Genomic DNA, 15,173 nt, shown 5'->3' with positions numbered 1-15,173 from the left:
ATTTGTCGGGAGTTAAACCTACTACTTAAAAAGTACAGGTGAGTTAAAATTAGTAACTGTCAGTCCAAAAGAAATGTGGGATACATGTCTGACTGAGGTATTAGCATACCAAAGCACATGCTGGCCTCTGGGCACCAAGCAGAGCAAGTACCTGTGGGGTAGTCACTCGGGGGACCAAAGAGAATGGCTTTCTCTATGGTTTCATGGAGGTTGTTAACTGGTAACACGATTCTGGAGGAGCCAGTGGAGGAGTGGGGTCTGCGGTTTTTGTCAGCGGTAGTTCTGTGGCATGGAGCCCATGCTGGCATCCTAGCTCTCCTCACACCATCCCCTGCACTAAACTTCTCCAGCTCCTGGGCTTGCTTTTCTCTGGCTTCTCATTCCTACATAATTTTGGCCATGTGTGATCTTGGCTCTTATTCTTGCCCCTCCTTCTCTTGTCACATCTTTTGGTCCTCCTCCTCTCCCCTATCATGGCCTAGTTCACTCTACTGGCTATGTTGAATCTACCACTTATTTTTTCTCTCTGCGCTGGACTCTTCCAGTTGCCTCTGGCTGTGCTCTCCCTCCTATCTATGATATAAAGCATCCCTCAATACTTTGGAGCAATCATGTCCTCACTATATACATCCTGGTGCGGAACCCCAGAAGAGGCATATATGAAGCCCCTTCCAACTGGTTCAGCCACTGCTAAGCAGACCAGTGTACTGGTTTTGACTCTCCTAAGAATGTTTGAATCATTTGCTCCTGCTGACTTCTAGAAGCCATGCACCATATTTGACTCCAGAGTTTAGAGTCTGCCTCCTCAGCTTCTTTTCTCCACCTGCTCTCACCATTTATCTCTCCTTGCCCACTCAACAAATTGTGCCCTTAGTCTCTCTGTCTCCTGGAGCCAGCATGTGGGCATCTCTCAGCTAAGAAGACTTACCCCTCTTCCTCTATCAAAATCCTTTTCCTAAAAGCCTCTCCCAGTCCAAGTCTTCAGCTGCTTTCTCATTCACCTGCTCTCACCACTCCTCCCTCCTCTACTAGGTAAATATTAGGACAGAGCTGCCTGCTTTGTCTGCGATTACTATAAAAGCCGCACTGATGTGCCAGGATGCTCCTCCCGCCCTCTGTGATTTGGGGCATTTCTCTCTCCACGTGGGGATGCCCGGATTGAAATTCTTGCCACCAGGACCCTTGCAGTTCTCTCTCCCACTCCTCCTCCCTCCCCACGTGTTTCCTCACCTCACCCTCAGGGCTGCTCCCTAAGCCCTTCAGCTTCCTTATGCCCTCCTGGGCCTCTGCAATTTTGGAATCTCCGCTCTCCAGGAGTTCCTGCCTGTGATCCTTGTCCCTCATGGCGACCCTTTTCTCCTCAGTTTCTCAGATTCCCTCTTGGAACTTATTGGAGCTTAGTGAAACTTCCCTCTAGTAGAATTCTTGTCTGTGACCATTTATTTATTCTTCCCTCCTTGGACTCAGAGATTTTGTTAAATCCTCACTGTCTTACTGCAAAAGGTTTGTCATTACAGCTTAATGCCCCAAAATGGGACACTTGATTTCCAAATTCTCTCATATGGCAGCAGCTTCTGCCACTGTAGAAACAAATGGCCCCCAAATATCTTTTGTGTAAACTTTCTCTGATCTCCACTACAAAAAGCCTCTGGTCTCTAAGCTTTTTCTACTTTCTACGCCTAAAAATCTTTTATCATTTCTTTGTTCTACTTTCAAAAAAAAAAAAAGTCTCTTAAAACTATTGTGTGAACTCTTTATGGCAGGATTTGTAAGTTTATTGGGGATGGTTTAAAAAATCTGTAACAAAAGGCTTAAAACTTGTAACAAATGGCTGGTACTTAAAAATATACACTGCTATACTGTTCTAATCTGCTATAGCATCCTATATATGTGATTCAACTCCTGTTTAAACAAATAGATAGATCTATGACAGGTATACTCAATGGATGGTTCTCAAACTTCTCAGAGATCTGCTGAATATGGCCTTTAAAGTGTTTATTGAAAAAACTCCTCATGATTGTCAGAAATGTCAGCTCATAGAGGCAACATTTTTAAGGTGACTCCATGTGGATTATGGTAACAGTAACCACTGGGAAAAGAACTGCCCCATGCCCTGCCCCCAAACTGTAGACACTGTTGGGTTGACTTCCATACTCCCCAAAGTATATCAGCTTTCCTAAGTTGTTCCTCCACTGGAAAATCTCTCAGCCCTTCTGGGTCTGGCAGCTGAGGACTTCACACTGTCCCTTGTGATAGCCAGAAGGCTGATAAACCCTGCCCCCAGGGAAACCATTGAGATTATCATGGGGGAGCCTAGGGTAACTGTCTAGGGAGGAGATAAGTCTCTGTCATTTTTATGGCTACAAAGGCCATTTGGACCATACTTCCTGCTCTACTTTATCCTTTTCAGATCTCTGATGATGTTGGTGGCTAACTGTAGTTTAATAGCAGCAAGCACACCAGCTCCTCTCTCAAGACTGCAGCCTCCTGGTCAGTCCATTTCCTATGTAAAAATCAGCACAGATAGTTTGCTGCGCTGGCAGACCACACACTGAAACAGAGAAACTCTCCAAATGGGTTCTGCTATCCCTTTATGTAAAGGAACTTGCTTTGCAATGGCTACTCTCAGTAATCAACCATTTGTGTCTCATTGAATGAAAAGAAAAGGCTGAGTTGATGTAAGTTGTGAGGGTCTAAGAAAGTAATTTAAGATATGTAGATGCATGTTGTAAAGGTCTGAGCATGTAAAAGCTTAAATAAGTTGTGAGAGTCTATGAAAGTGATTTAAGATGTGTAAATGCAAATCGTAAAGGTTTAAGATATGTGAAAAATGAGAAGTGTTTCATATTTCTTTCTGAGTATGCTATTGTTATATTTTTCTTTCCCTCTGAGTTTGCTATTTTTATATCAAGACTTCAAAAGTTCAGGTTCTAACATTAATCAATGGAACTCCGGTAAAGTACTGACTACTATTATCTTAGTCACGGGCTCAAATTTTTAAATTTCCTTTGGTTGTATAGACTTAAAGGTATTTCTCATTGTGCTGAAAACATCCCTGTCCAGTCTGTATATCCAGCTTTTAGACAGAGGAGTGTTCATGATTTAATACCAAAAAACATAGCTTTTTCTATGACTCAAAGGTGTGAGTCTACTCCAACTGTTTACAAACACATACAATAAGGCTTTGAAGCATATGACAAGTACTTGTAAGCAGAAACTGAGGCAACCTGGTGGCTAGCATGGACCATGATACACTGATAAGCACCTTGGGAATATAACAAAGGAAGGGTCATATGCCCTTTCTGCCAGAATTGAGGAGAATAATTCCTTCTAGCAAGTGGGAACTAGTTGTTCATGTCCCTGAGAGAGAGCTGGCTTTTGTTTAAATCCAGACATTGGGAAAAGGAATTTCCTGGGACCTTTTTGCTGTTGAAAGAGCTGACTAGACATAATCTCTTCTATAACAGCTTCTCAGCTGAAATTAGGACATTATTTGTGAGGATCTAGGAAGGCTGGAGTAGCAATCAAAAGGCCAGGAAGGAAAAAGACAATGGTCAGAAACATCTGTTTTGTTCACTCACTGCCCACTCTGCAGGTCTGTCTGGGGCTAGCTAGCACAGTACAAACCACTTTGTAGAGGTTAGAAGCTAAGGCTGGTAGGCGATGGTAGGAGGCCTGGGGCAAATCCATCAGGAGCATTTGGCTTACCAAGCATCAGGTGATTTCACTAATCTTTCCTGAAAGAACTTGAAGAGACAGGGTGCTATCATTGTTATGTGGAGTGTGAAAAACAGTGGGCCAAGCAGGTGTAAGAGCCAGGGGCCCAAGAGAGACAAAAATGAAAGTTCTGTAAAAGAGGGGGCCTCTGGAAGCCAAAAGACTTTCCCAGTCTTTACTCTTTTTTTCTTCCATCTGGCCAGACTGTTTTAACATAATAATAGCATTCTTCTCTGAGGAAGAGGTAAGTGCCTCCCTTTCAGCTGTTGGTAAGTGGGGGCCCTTCAGTTTTGTAGGACCACCAAGGCTGGAGAAGTGAGCCGGTTTTGGAAGAATTGCACACCAGAAGTTGATTCCTAGCAAGTGTCTGCTAGCTGCGTAGGTGCAGCTGAGGTAGTTGTAGACTGTGACCCATGCCACCTTCAGCCAAACCCATAGCAGCCACTGATAACTGCTTCCTGTTTAGAAAGGCAAGAGGGTTCCTGCAGCTTTAGAATTAGAGGCCTATTGGTAGGTAATAGATGTGCCTCTGGTGGTGAGGAAACCTCTCTTCTGCCCAAGAGTAGCATGGTAATACACAATGTGGCAAGCATACTTAGAATCTCTGTATATGCTGATGGTTTTGTGTAGTGCTAAGGTGAGGGATCTGTTGGGGGTTATGAGCTCTGCCTTCTGAGAAGCAGTGCCTGGGGGTAAAAGGACAGGTTCTACAGCCAGGGCAGGGGAGACTATGGCATCGCCTGCTTGACGAGAGCAGATGGAGCTGAGAGATGATCATGTATCTGTAAACCAGGTACAGCCATCATGTGACAGGGGAATTAAAGGTGTTGTTGGAACTGTGTAGGTAATGGCTTCAAGTGACTCTAGGCGGGAAGGGTTAAGTGGAGGACAGGAAATGAAATAAAATGCCAGGTTGGTTAGGAAGGTGAAGTGGAAGAGCTGAAGCTTAGAATGGGACAGAGAGGAGGAACTCTTATGTGAGATCCCTGAGCCGGTGTGGTGAGAGAACAGAGAGAGGGCAACCACAGGTGAGCTTGGAAGCCTCCTGGGCTAGTCGGGAGTGTGGTGCCAGCACCTGGAAGCAAGGTTTCCACCCTCAAACTATTGTGTCTAGCTGTTGGAAAAGGTAGGCAAAAGGCTGGAGAGATGGCTCAGTGGGTTAAGAAATACTGCCTGTTCTTTCAAAGGAACCCAGGTTCAATTCCCAGCATCCACATGGTGGCTCAGAACTGTCTGTAACCCCAATTCCAGGGACTCTGACACCTTCCCACTAATGCAAATACAATAAAATAAAATATTTTAAAAAGAAAAGGCAGGCAAAAGAGAAAATGTGAGTTTTCTCATATGTCCCCAAGCCTCTAGAGACATTTACTATTTTTTACTACTATAAAGGGTAAAGGGTTGGTCAAGGTCTGGGAAAGCCAGGGCCTGTGAGAATGTATCTTGGAGGAGAGAGAAAGCATGCTCAACAGGCTTAGTAGGATACAGAGGCTCAGTCAGAAAACCCCTTGCTACTTCTTCATAGAGGGGCAAACAAAAAAGTGATATTGGGAACCCAGGTTCTAAGGTACCTCACCAGGCCAAGGAAAGAGAGAATCTTCTTAATGGTTAGAGGTCTGAGGGTCCATATGTACTTTCTGTGATCAAGAGTGAGTTCTGGACTGTTAGGGGGTAGCCGAAAGCCTAAATGCTTGACCTAAGAGGCAGGAAGTTGAGCTTTAAAAGGGGAGACTCTGTAAGAAGCTGACCAGTTACACTGCTGTGACAGTGAGAGTGACGGACTGCATAGAAGAAGGTCATCTATATATTGGACTAAATGGCCATGGGACAGAGCTAGGGAGAGGAGGTCAGTGGGCAGAGCATGGCTGAAAGAAAAAAAAACAATGAGTTACCTCAGAACCCCTGGGGGGAGGACTGTCACAGTAAGTTGGGTTGCTATCCTAATGTCATGATCCTCCCAGGTAGAAAAGCAAAGAGACCATGTGACTTTGAGAGCAAAGGAATGATGTAGAAAGAGTCCTTAAGATCTAGGACAGTAAGATGAGAGGTAGAGGAGGGAGTCTGAGAGTAGCACGTAGGGTTAGGGACCACTGCATGTACAGGAATGGCACTTGCGTCAATTATACTGAGGTCCTGGCCTAGGCAGTAAGAACCATCAGGTTTTAGTACAGGCGAGACTAAATGGGACACCATAGAATAGAGTTTAAGCTCTGTCTATCTGTTTTAGACAAATATGGTGTTGAGTGCAACTAGGGTAGGAGATACAGTCCCGGAGTAGGCTCTTAATAGGGGGGTGATGTGAGGCCGCTGTAGGAAAGGAAGAATGTCCCACACTTGTGGGTCCATAAGGAAGTCTGGTAGGGGATGGAGTGAAGCATTAATGTTAGTCAATGAATAAGGGGGCTATTTGGACGCTAGAAGGGGGAAAAATTCCAGAGGGAGTTAATTGAGAAGGAAAAGCATAACTTAACCCATAATATCTCTGCCCAATAATATACCGAGGAAGGAGTGAGCTCTCAGGTAACAAAGAGGGAACAGAGGAGAGGAGAGTAAGCAGGTATTAAAGGCCAAATAACCCCTGAATCTATTAATGACCAAGACTTACCCACTACCTAGACAGCTATCCTAGGCTTCTCTGTAATAATCTTGACGGTTTTGTTGGGAGTGAAAGTGTGAGGGCAGTGTCAGTCTTTGGCCCAGAAGATCCCTTGGAGGGAAAACCTAGGGTACTGACCTACCTTGGAGAGCCAAAGAGGTGCAGTCAACTCTCCAGTGTCTTGCTTGTCCATAGTTTGGGTGGGGACCTGTTGGTGGGCAAAGTGAAGGGCAGTTTTTTTACCCAAAGGCTAGTTTTGCCACTTTAAAGCAAGCCCCAAGAAGAGTTCATTTGGGCCATCATCATCATCTTTATAGGACACCATAGGACCATTGCCAGGAGCAGACACTTCTGCCTATCATTGGAAGTCTTTCCTATCCTGTTCCTGCTCCTCGCCTCCAGTAAGCACCTTAAATGCCATATTCAGCCGATCTTTCTGGGGAGTTAAGGACTATCATCCAGCCTTTTAAGTTTTTTTTTCCCCTTACTATCTGAAGCTAACTGGGAAAGGAAGTGAAAGGACAAACATGCCCTTTCTGGGCTTCTGCAAGTAGGATAAGGAGCTCAGGATTTTCATCTGGCCCCTGAGTGACCTCCCTCCATTTATTGAAGTTAATTACCTGATGGAAGCAAATGATCATCTTGCCTCAGTCTATCCTGCCTGGGGACTGATTCTCAGCTTTAATGGATCCAATGGGGATCTGTCCAGTGAATTGCCTCTTTGCCCCACCAGATAGGAATTGTCTTTATGGTGGACATCACCCTGGAGAAGAAACGGGGGGTGGAGATGTCTCCAGGAATGGGCACCTGAGAGAAAGGAGCAGGTAGGCTGGGTGGGAGGCTTTGAATAGTATAGCAAGAACTAGTGAGTAGAGGCTGAGGGACCCTGAAGGCTAACATGGACCTTGGTATGCTGATAGGCACTATAAGTATATGTTAACAGAAGGGCCATAGGTCCCTTTTGCCAGCGATAAGGAGAATAACTTATTCTATCAAATGGAAAATATCTTCTCAAGTCCCTGAGGGAATGCTGCCTTTTGTCTAAACACTAGACTTTAGGGAGAAAATTTGGTTGGTACCTGACACTTCCATACCTCCAACTACCAAGACCACAGGTCTGGAAGTTTCAAGTGCACACCCAAGATAAAGAGGTTTTTTCCCCCTAAGCTCCTTAACTTGGCATTCTGTCCCTAGACTATACCTGTCCCAGCAGATTTTCAATCAACTAAAGACCACAAACTGCTCTAACTCAAACCAGCAAGCCCTGGACTTTCTGAAAGCAGGTGTAAACTAGACGCTTCTGACGAATTGCCAATCAGCTCGACCACCTGGTTTGACCCAGCACTTCCAGACTGCTCCAGAACTGCCTGCACTCCTAGCCTCAGGTAGTCCTGCAGAACCTGGACAGTAAGCAAAACAGATGTCCCCCAGACTGCACTCTTCTCTTCCTACCTGGCCTTTGACTAGTATCCCAGCTTTCCTGGGCCCTGGGAATGACAACAACGCCCTAATTTCAGCAAAGAAGCAATTACAGAAGAGATTACCTTACCCCTTACCATCAACAAAAAGGCTCAAATGCTAAGTCCAAAAATAACCCCAGGACAAATGGCTGACTGCATTGCCTGTTAGCAATACCAAAGCACACGCTGGCTTCAAGGCTCTCGGCATCACAAATGCCTGTTACAGAGTCCATGCTGGTATCCTGGTTCTTTCTCAGCTCTTCTCACCCCAACCATCTACCCTACATCTACTTCTCCAGCTCACAAATTTCTTTTTCCCCAGCTTCTCATTTCTATATAACCCTGCTGTTTTGGCCATGTGCCCCTCTTGGCTCTTGGTCCTCCCCTCCCAACTCCCCTTTATGGCCGGCTTCATTCTCCTGACCATGTTTACTCTACTGCTTCCTCGCTCTGCTCTGGACTCTCCCTCATAGCTACAATAAAAGCCTTCCTTCAAAACCATACCTCAAAGCAGTCATGCCCTTGCTCTAGACATCTGGTGCTGAGAGCCCCACTTTATAGAGTATAAAAGATGTGTACAAACCAGTTTCAAAAGTATGCGCAAATGTTTCAACATTTGCTTCAACATTATCTGAGTTATTACTCAGAGGAAGTCCAAAAGAAGTTATTACTTGGAGAAAGTAAAGGGGGGGAACGGATTTTTAAATTTGCTTTTTAAAATAAAATAGCTAAAGGGTCTTGAGAGACCACTCAGCAGTTAGGCGAGCTTGTGGCTGTTTAGAGGCTCAGAGTTCTGTTCCAGCATAAATATGAAGCTGGTTCACAGATGCCCAGAGCTCCTGTGCCATGCCAGAAGAGCTGAAGCTTTCTTACAGCCTCTGAGGCCATTCACGCACACACACACACAGGAATAAAAATAAAAATGAAAAAAAAAAAAAAAAACAAGGTCATAACCAGCATGGGAAATGAGTATAAATTTGGTTTCGTTTTTTTGTCTCTTACCTCATGTGTACCTCAGGTGATGTTGTATTTTTTTAGGTCATATATGACCATAGGTTTGGCTTGGGTTTTTAGACACAGATAGCAAGTGGGACTTGGCTTCCGAGGTGGGTGAGTCTCCAGAGGTGCCCGATAGAGGGTGAAGCTCCGATCAGACAGGAGGGCTGCTCCCCAGAATGTGACCACGACACTGTATTCCATCTCTCAGATCTGTTGAAAGACTGGTGTGTGGAATGCTCTCACTCCAAGAAACAAGGATGTGAGATGCCACGTTCGTTAGCTTGATATGTGTATTACACAATTCCAGCATGTATCAAGACATAAAGAATCACGACACAAATATATTGGATTATCCTTTAGTTAAAAGTAAAATTTAGAGAATGGGCAATGAAGCTGCAGGAGCCTTTTCAGGCCACAGTGTCTCAGATTCATTCTTAAGGAACTGAGAACTTAATCTTCCAAAATGTAAAAAAGACCATCTTATGCCCCACCTGCCACCCCAGCTCCTGCAACCAAATGCCCAGCACACCAGGGTTTGTGGGATACAGTCCTCTCGACTACAACAGCTACAGGCTGGGAGGGAACCAGGCACCAACAGCTGGGTCACTGCATCCTCTAGCATTACAATCCCAAAGCCTCCAACGCCACCAGATAAGCCACTGATGCCCCACAGGAGGACTAGCAAAAAGGTCTGGGACCAGGTAAAGGTTCCCAACCCTGACCTAAAGTTGTGGGAGATTGGCAAGATTCTTGGTGGCATGTGGTGAGGTCTCACTGATAAAGAAAAACAAGAATATTTAAACAAATACAAAGCAGAAAAGATGGAGTACAATAAAAAGGCCGATCATAATTCTCCTGCATGTCTTGCCTATATTCGTGCAAAAAGTCATGCAGAAGCTGCATCAGAGGAATGAAGTCAACAGAGACAGTCTCGAATAGAGACATGAGAACCTTACATGAGCATCCAGCCTGCTGAGGATCCAGGTAATTATAATGATGGCTTTTCAATGAAGCATGCAGCCTCCACCCATTTCCAGAGAAACCGCCACCTCATCGGTGAGCTCCTCAGCAAGAGTGTGGTACTTGATGTGGGGTCGGTCGTCACAACAGCTAGAATACAGGTCCTCAAGTGACAGGTCCAGTCTTTAATGGTTCATCAGTGGAAACTGGAAGCTGAGCTTCTTCAAATAGAGGAGCAACTCCAGGAGAAGATGAGGAAATTCCTGGAAAGCACAGACTCCTTTAACAATGAACTTAAAAGGCATTGCAGTCTGAAGGTAGAAGGAGACATGGAGAAAATTGTAGCTGAAATTGCACAGGTGGAGGAATAGGCCTGAAAAAGGCAGGAGGAGAGAGAGAAGGAGGCAGCAGAACAAGCTGAGCACAGTCAGGGCAACATTGCCTCCGAGGAAGAGCAAATGGCGAACAAAACCGAGGAGAAGAAAGATGAGGACATCCCGATGGAGACACACCTTGAAGAAACAATAGAACAGTGAAGAAGGCACGTCTATCTGTGAGGACAAGGAGAGTGGGCAGGAGTAGGTTGACAGCATGGAGGTAGAAGGGATCAGGGACAGTAATACTGGCTCAGAGAGCAACAGTAGAGAAGCCACTCACAAACCTCATGCCAGAAGATGAGAAGAAGGAATAAATGTTGCCTTGTTTTTTGTCCTAAAACTTTTTTAAAGGAAAAACATTGAAAAAAGGGGGGGGGTTGGTTTTAATGGTGAAAAAAAAAATGAATGAAATTTAGGGCCAGAAACGTGGCTCAAAAAATAAAGGTGCTATCATGCCTGAGGACCCAGGTTGAGACCCCCATCCCCAGAGCCCACAATGTAGAGGGAGAGAACCAACTCCTACAGGTTTTCTTCCTCTGACCTCCACATATATTCTGTGGCATGTGCATGCCTATAAAACACAGGTACTAATTTTATTAATAAAAAATTAATTCAAAGACACCTATCACATGAGGGGGCCTGTCTGCAATGACCATCTTCACCTTAATATTCACTGCTGGGTAGAGCCCTAGCACTCCATTCCTTAAAGTGAGCAGATGCTCTGGGCTCACTGCAAAGCTGAATGTGGCTGAGCTTACTTCCTGGGGTAGGCTCACCCTACTGGAAGTGAAGGCTTTGGTCAGCTAAATGCCAATGGGGTCTTTGAGTTTACACTTACACTTTGGCGACTTGAGTAGCACCTGAAATGTCAGGGGCATTAATAATGGGGACAATGCTTACCATGCCTTTCTCCTGTAGGAACCTGCCTATGGATCCCGGGTCCTCCTGTGTGAATAGAAGTCCTCACTGCTTTGGAGCCAGGCATTGGCAAATGCAGGTCTCAAGCTGCCTGGGCAAAGACATGACACATGCTGGAGTCAGAGGCTTGAGGAAGCCAAGATGGTTAATCTCATTAGCAGTCCCAGGCTGCAATTGATTCTATTTCATGCTTTTCCATGGAAGCAGGCCAGGCTAGACCCTGCTAATGCCTCTCCTATACATTAAAGCTAATGGATGAGTGGGTAGAAGGCTAAGAGAATCACACAAACCTAAAAAGCCAGACTGAGAAAAAGCTGGCATAGACTCCAGACCCTTCAAGACAATCCCTGTTCATTCAGAATCACCAAGATTCTCTTCCAGATACATTCAGTTCTCTCATTATGTTCCAGTCACCACAAAGCACAAATGAGTAAATGTCACAACCTTATTCTGGCCTGCATTAGATCTCCTCCCCTGGGTTTGCATTAAAAACATATTTACATACTGTGTATCTTTATCAGCCATGGAAACGTTATTTCTCCATAACGATTTTAGCTTTTTCATTAGCACTCACGCTCCATCTTTAATCCTTCCTTGTCTTCCCAGTCTGTGTTAATCAGCTTTGCATTACTATAACTGACATTTGGCATGATAAAATTATAGGAAGAAAGGTTTCATTTTTGCTCATGATTCTGGAGGTTTTGGTCCATGGCTGATAGGCCACATAGTTTTGGTTGTCTGGTAAGACAGAACACTATGGTAGGGTCACATAGTACAACAAAGCTGCTCAACTCCTGGCTAAAACACACACACACAAACAAAACAAAACCACACACACAGGGAAGGGCAGGAGTCCCACAGTCCACTCTAAGGGCTTGTGTTCAATGATCTTCCCATTAGCCCTCGCTCTTGAGGGTTTCAGCAGCTAACTGTAAAGCAGTGCAGCCAGTATTGATGTCACTGTGACAGATTCTCCCAAAACTAAAACTAGAGTTACTGTGTGACCCGGTCACCCAACTCCTGAGCATGGGCCTGATGGGCTCTAAGTCAGCACACCACAGACATGCCCACACAGTCATGTTTATTGTCCTATTCACGAGAGCTCAGTCATGGAACCAGCCTAGCAGATGAAGAGACAAAAGAAAATATGGCACATATACACAATAAAATGTTATCCAGCCTTAAGGAAAACTAAAATCCTGACATTTGTGTGAAAATGGATAGAGTTGGAAATTATTAGTTTAACCAAAATAAGCCAGATTCTGAGAGACAGACAGCATGTTTTCTCCCATATGAAGATTATAGATTTAATTTTTATAACTATGTATGTAGGGAGGGCATAGGTCCTAAAACTAGAAAGGGGGCCATGAGGGAGGAAAAAGAGATCTCTAGAGAATGAGAAAAAAGGAGGGAGAAAGGAAATAATCAGGAAAACGGGGGTACAGGAGAGGAGAGGATGGAGACCAGCAAGAGGACAGGAGGGAGGGTACAGGAGAAAGGAGGGCTGGATCAGCAGGAGGACAGGAGGGGAGGATGAGGACCAGCAGGAACACAGGAGGATATAGGAGAGGGGAGGATGGAGACTAACAGGAGGATACAAGAGAGGGGAGTATGGGGACCAGAAGGAAGAAATGAGGGTATGGGAGAGATGAAGTCAGCAGGAGGATATGAAGATAGAGGAGAAAATGGAGATCAGCAGGAAAGTAGAAGAATATGGGAGAAGGGGGGATGGGGAGAGAATAACAAAAACAGAATAATAAACGTAAGAAGCAAGCTTGTGAAGCCATTTTAATATACCAAAATAGACTGAAAACCAAAACTACACAGGAAGGATCAGGAAGGACAGAGATCAGGAAGGACACTACATAATCACAGGAAGAATCCACCAAGATGATATTTAAATTCCTGATATCTGTGCCCCAGACACAAGGGCACTAAAAGAAACGCTTCTGTAGCTTAATCACGTGCTGACACACGCTGAAAATGGGAGACTTAAATACCGCACTCTAATTAACAGACAGCTTGTCCAGACAAAAACTAAACAGAGAAAACCTGGAGCTAGAACAAATGGTGTTCTAAAACAAATGGACCTAACAGATATTTATATTTCACCCATACTCAAAAGACCAAACCTTCTTCTCAGCAACTTGCGGAGCTTTTTCCAAAACTGACCACATATTCAGCCACAAAGCAAGTTTCAGGATATACAAGAAAATAGAAATAAGTCCCTGCATCCTATCAGACCACCACATATTAAAGCTGGATGTCAACAACATCCTTACAAACGCATGAAAACTAAACAACTCTCTACTGAGTGAAAAATGGGTTGAGTCAGAAAAAAAAAAAGAAAAAGACTTTCTTGAATTGAATGAAAATGAATACACAATATACTCAAACACATGGGACACACTGAAAGTGGACCTAAGAGACAAGTTCATAGCACTAAATGTCTACATAAAAAAAAAAAGGGAAGAGATCTCATACTAGCAACTTAACAGTTCATCTGAAAGCTCTGAGAAAAATCAATAAAATCAACAAAGTCTCATCCAAATTAACTAAAAGACAGAACAGATTAACAAAATCAGAAATAAAAAAAAGGTCATAAAGACAAACACCAAGGGAATACAGAGATTCATAAGAACATACTTTAAAAACATGTATTCTACCAAATAGGAAATACAAAAGAAATAATTTTCTTAGTTCCAAGTTTAAATCAATATTCAATAAGCAATTTAAACAGTCCTCTAACCTCTAACTCCTTGTAAAATAGAAACAGTTATTAAAAGTATCCCAATTAAAAAAAACACAAAAACAAAGACAAACAAACAAACAAAAAAACAAAAAACAAGGCCAGATGGCTTTAGTGCAGAATTCTATGAGACTTTCAAAGAAAAGTTAAAGTTAACACCAATGCTCCTCAAATTATCCCACAAACTAAAAACAGAAGGAACACTGCCCAATTCATTTTATGAGACCACAAGTACATTGATACCCAAACTACATAAAGAGCCAACAAAGAAAGAGAATTATAGATGAACTTTTCTTAAAATTATAAATTAAAAAATACTCAATAAAATGCTTATAAACTGAATTCAAGAATACATCAAAAAGATTATTCACCATGATCAAGTAGGCTTCACCCCAGAGAAGGTTCAATATACAAAAATCAATAAATTTACTCCACTAAATAAACAAACTGAAGGAAAAAACCCACATGATCATCTCATTAGATGCAGAAAAGGCCTTTGACAAAATCCAACACCCTTTCATGATAAAAGTTCTAGAGAGATTTGGGACACAAGGAACATACTTCAATATAATAAAGGCATACTTCAACATAATAAAGTCAACATCTTAACTGGAGGAACTCAAAACAATTCCACTAAAATCAGGTACAAGACAAGATCTTCCACTCTCTCCATACGTATTCAATATAGTATGTGAACTCTTCGCTAGAGCAATAAGATAACTGAAGGAAAGCAAAGAGATACAAAATAGAAAGAACAAAGTTAAAGTTTATTTTCAGATGATTTGACATACATGCTCTCCTAAAAATTCTACTGGGAAACTCCTACAGCTAATAAACACATTCAGCAAAGTAGCTGGATGCAAGATTAACTCACAAAAATCTGCAGCCCAGCTGGGTGAAGTGGCACACTCCAGCAATCCCAGCACTCGGGGAGACAGAGGCAGGTGGATCTCTATGAGTTCGAAGCCAGTTTGGTATACAAAGCAAGCCCAGAACAGCCAAGGCTATACAGAGAAACCCTGTCTCAAAACAAAAACAAAAACAAAAACAAACAAAACAACAACAACAAAAAAAAAAAACAGAAACAAAAAATCTGTAGCCCTCCTATATACAAATGACAAATGTACTGAAAAACCAGGGAAAGGATACCTTTCACAATAGCCTCAAATATTATAAAATATCTTGGGATAACTAACCAAGTAAAAGATTTGTATGATAAAAATTTCAAGTCTTTGAAGAATGAAATTGAAGGTATCAGAAGATGGAAAGATTTCCATCACTAGGAGTAGCAGAGTAAAAACGGCCATCCTACCAAAAGCAATCTACAGATTCAATGCAATCCCCATGAAAATTCTAAGACAATTCTTCACAGAATTGAAAGGACAATTCTCAACTTC

At 43.2% G+C, this 15,173-nt stretch overlaps 1 protein-coding gene and 1 pseudogene across 1 annotated transcript in view; both read left to right on the top strand.

The window, feature by feature from the left end:
• Tpo (thyroid peroxidase) overlaps positions 1–11,531 on the top strand; it is a 54,612-nt gene extending 43,081 nt beyond the window's left edge. Inside the window, exon 16 of the mRNA XM_060374739.1 lies at positions 11,028–11,531. Coding sequence (XP_060230722.1) covers positions 11,028–11,066 — 39 coding nt within the window. The 3' untranslated portion in view covers positions 11,067–11,531. The remainder of the gene's footprint in view (positions 1–11,027) is intronic.
• Positions 9,236–10,423, top strand: LOC110561246 (SWI/SNF-related matrix-associated actin-dependent regulator of chromatin subfamily E member 1-like; annotated as a pseudogene).
• Positions 11,532–15,173: the final 3,642 nt, after the last annotated feature.

Source organism: Meriones unguiculatus, chromosome 1 (genome assembly GCF_030254825.1).
Source record: "Meriones unguiculatus strain TT.TT164.6M chromosome 1, Bangor_MerUng_6.1, whole genome shotgun sequence".
NCBI classification, from domain to species: Eukaryota; Metazoa; Chordata; class Mammalia; order Rodentia; family Muridae; genus Meriones; species Meriones unguiculatus.
The sequence above is the reverse complement of the archived record's forward strand: the minus strand, read 5'-3'. Positions and strand labels throughout refer to the sequence as shown.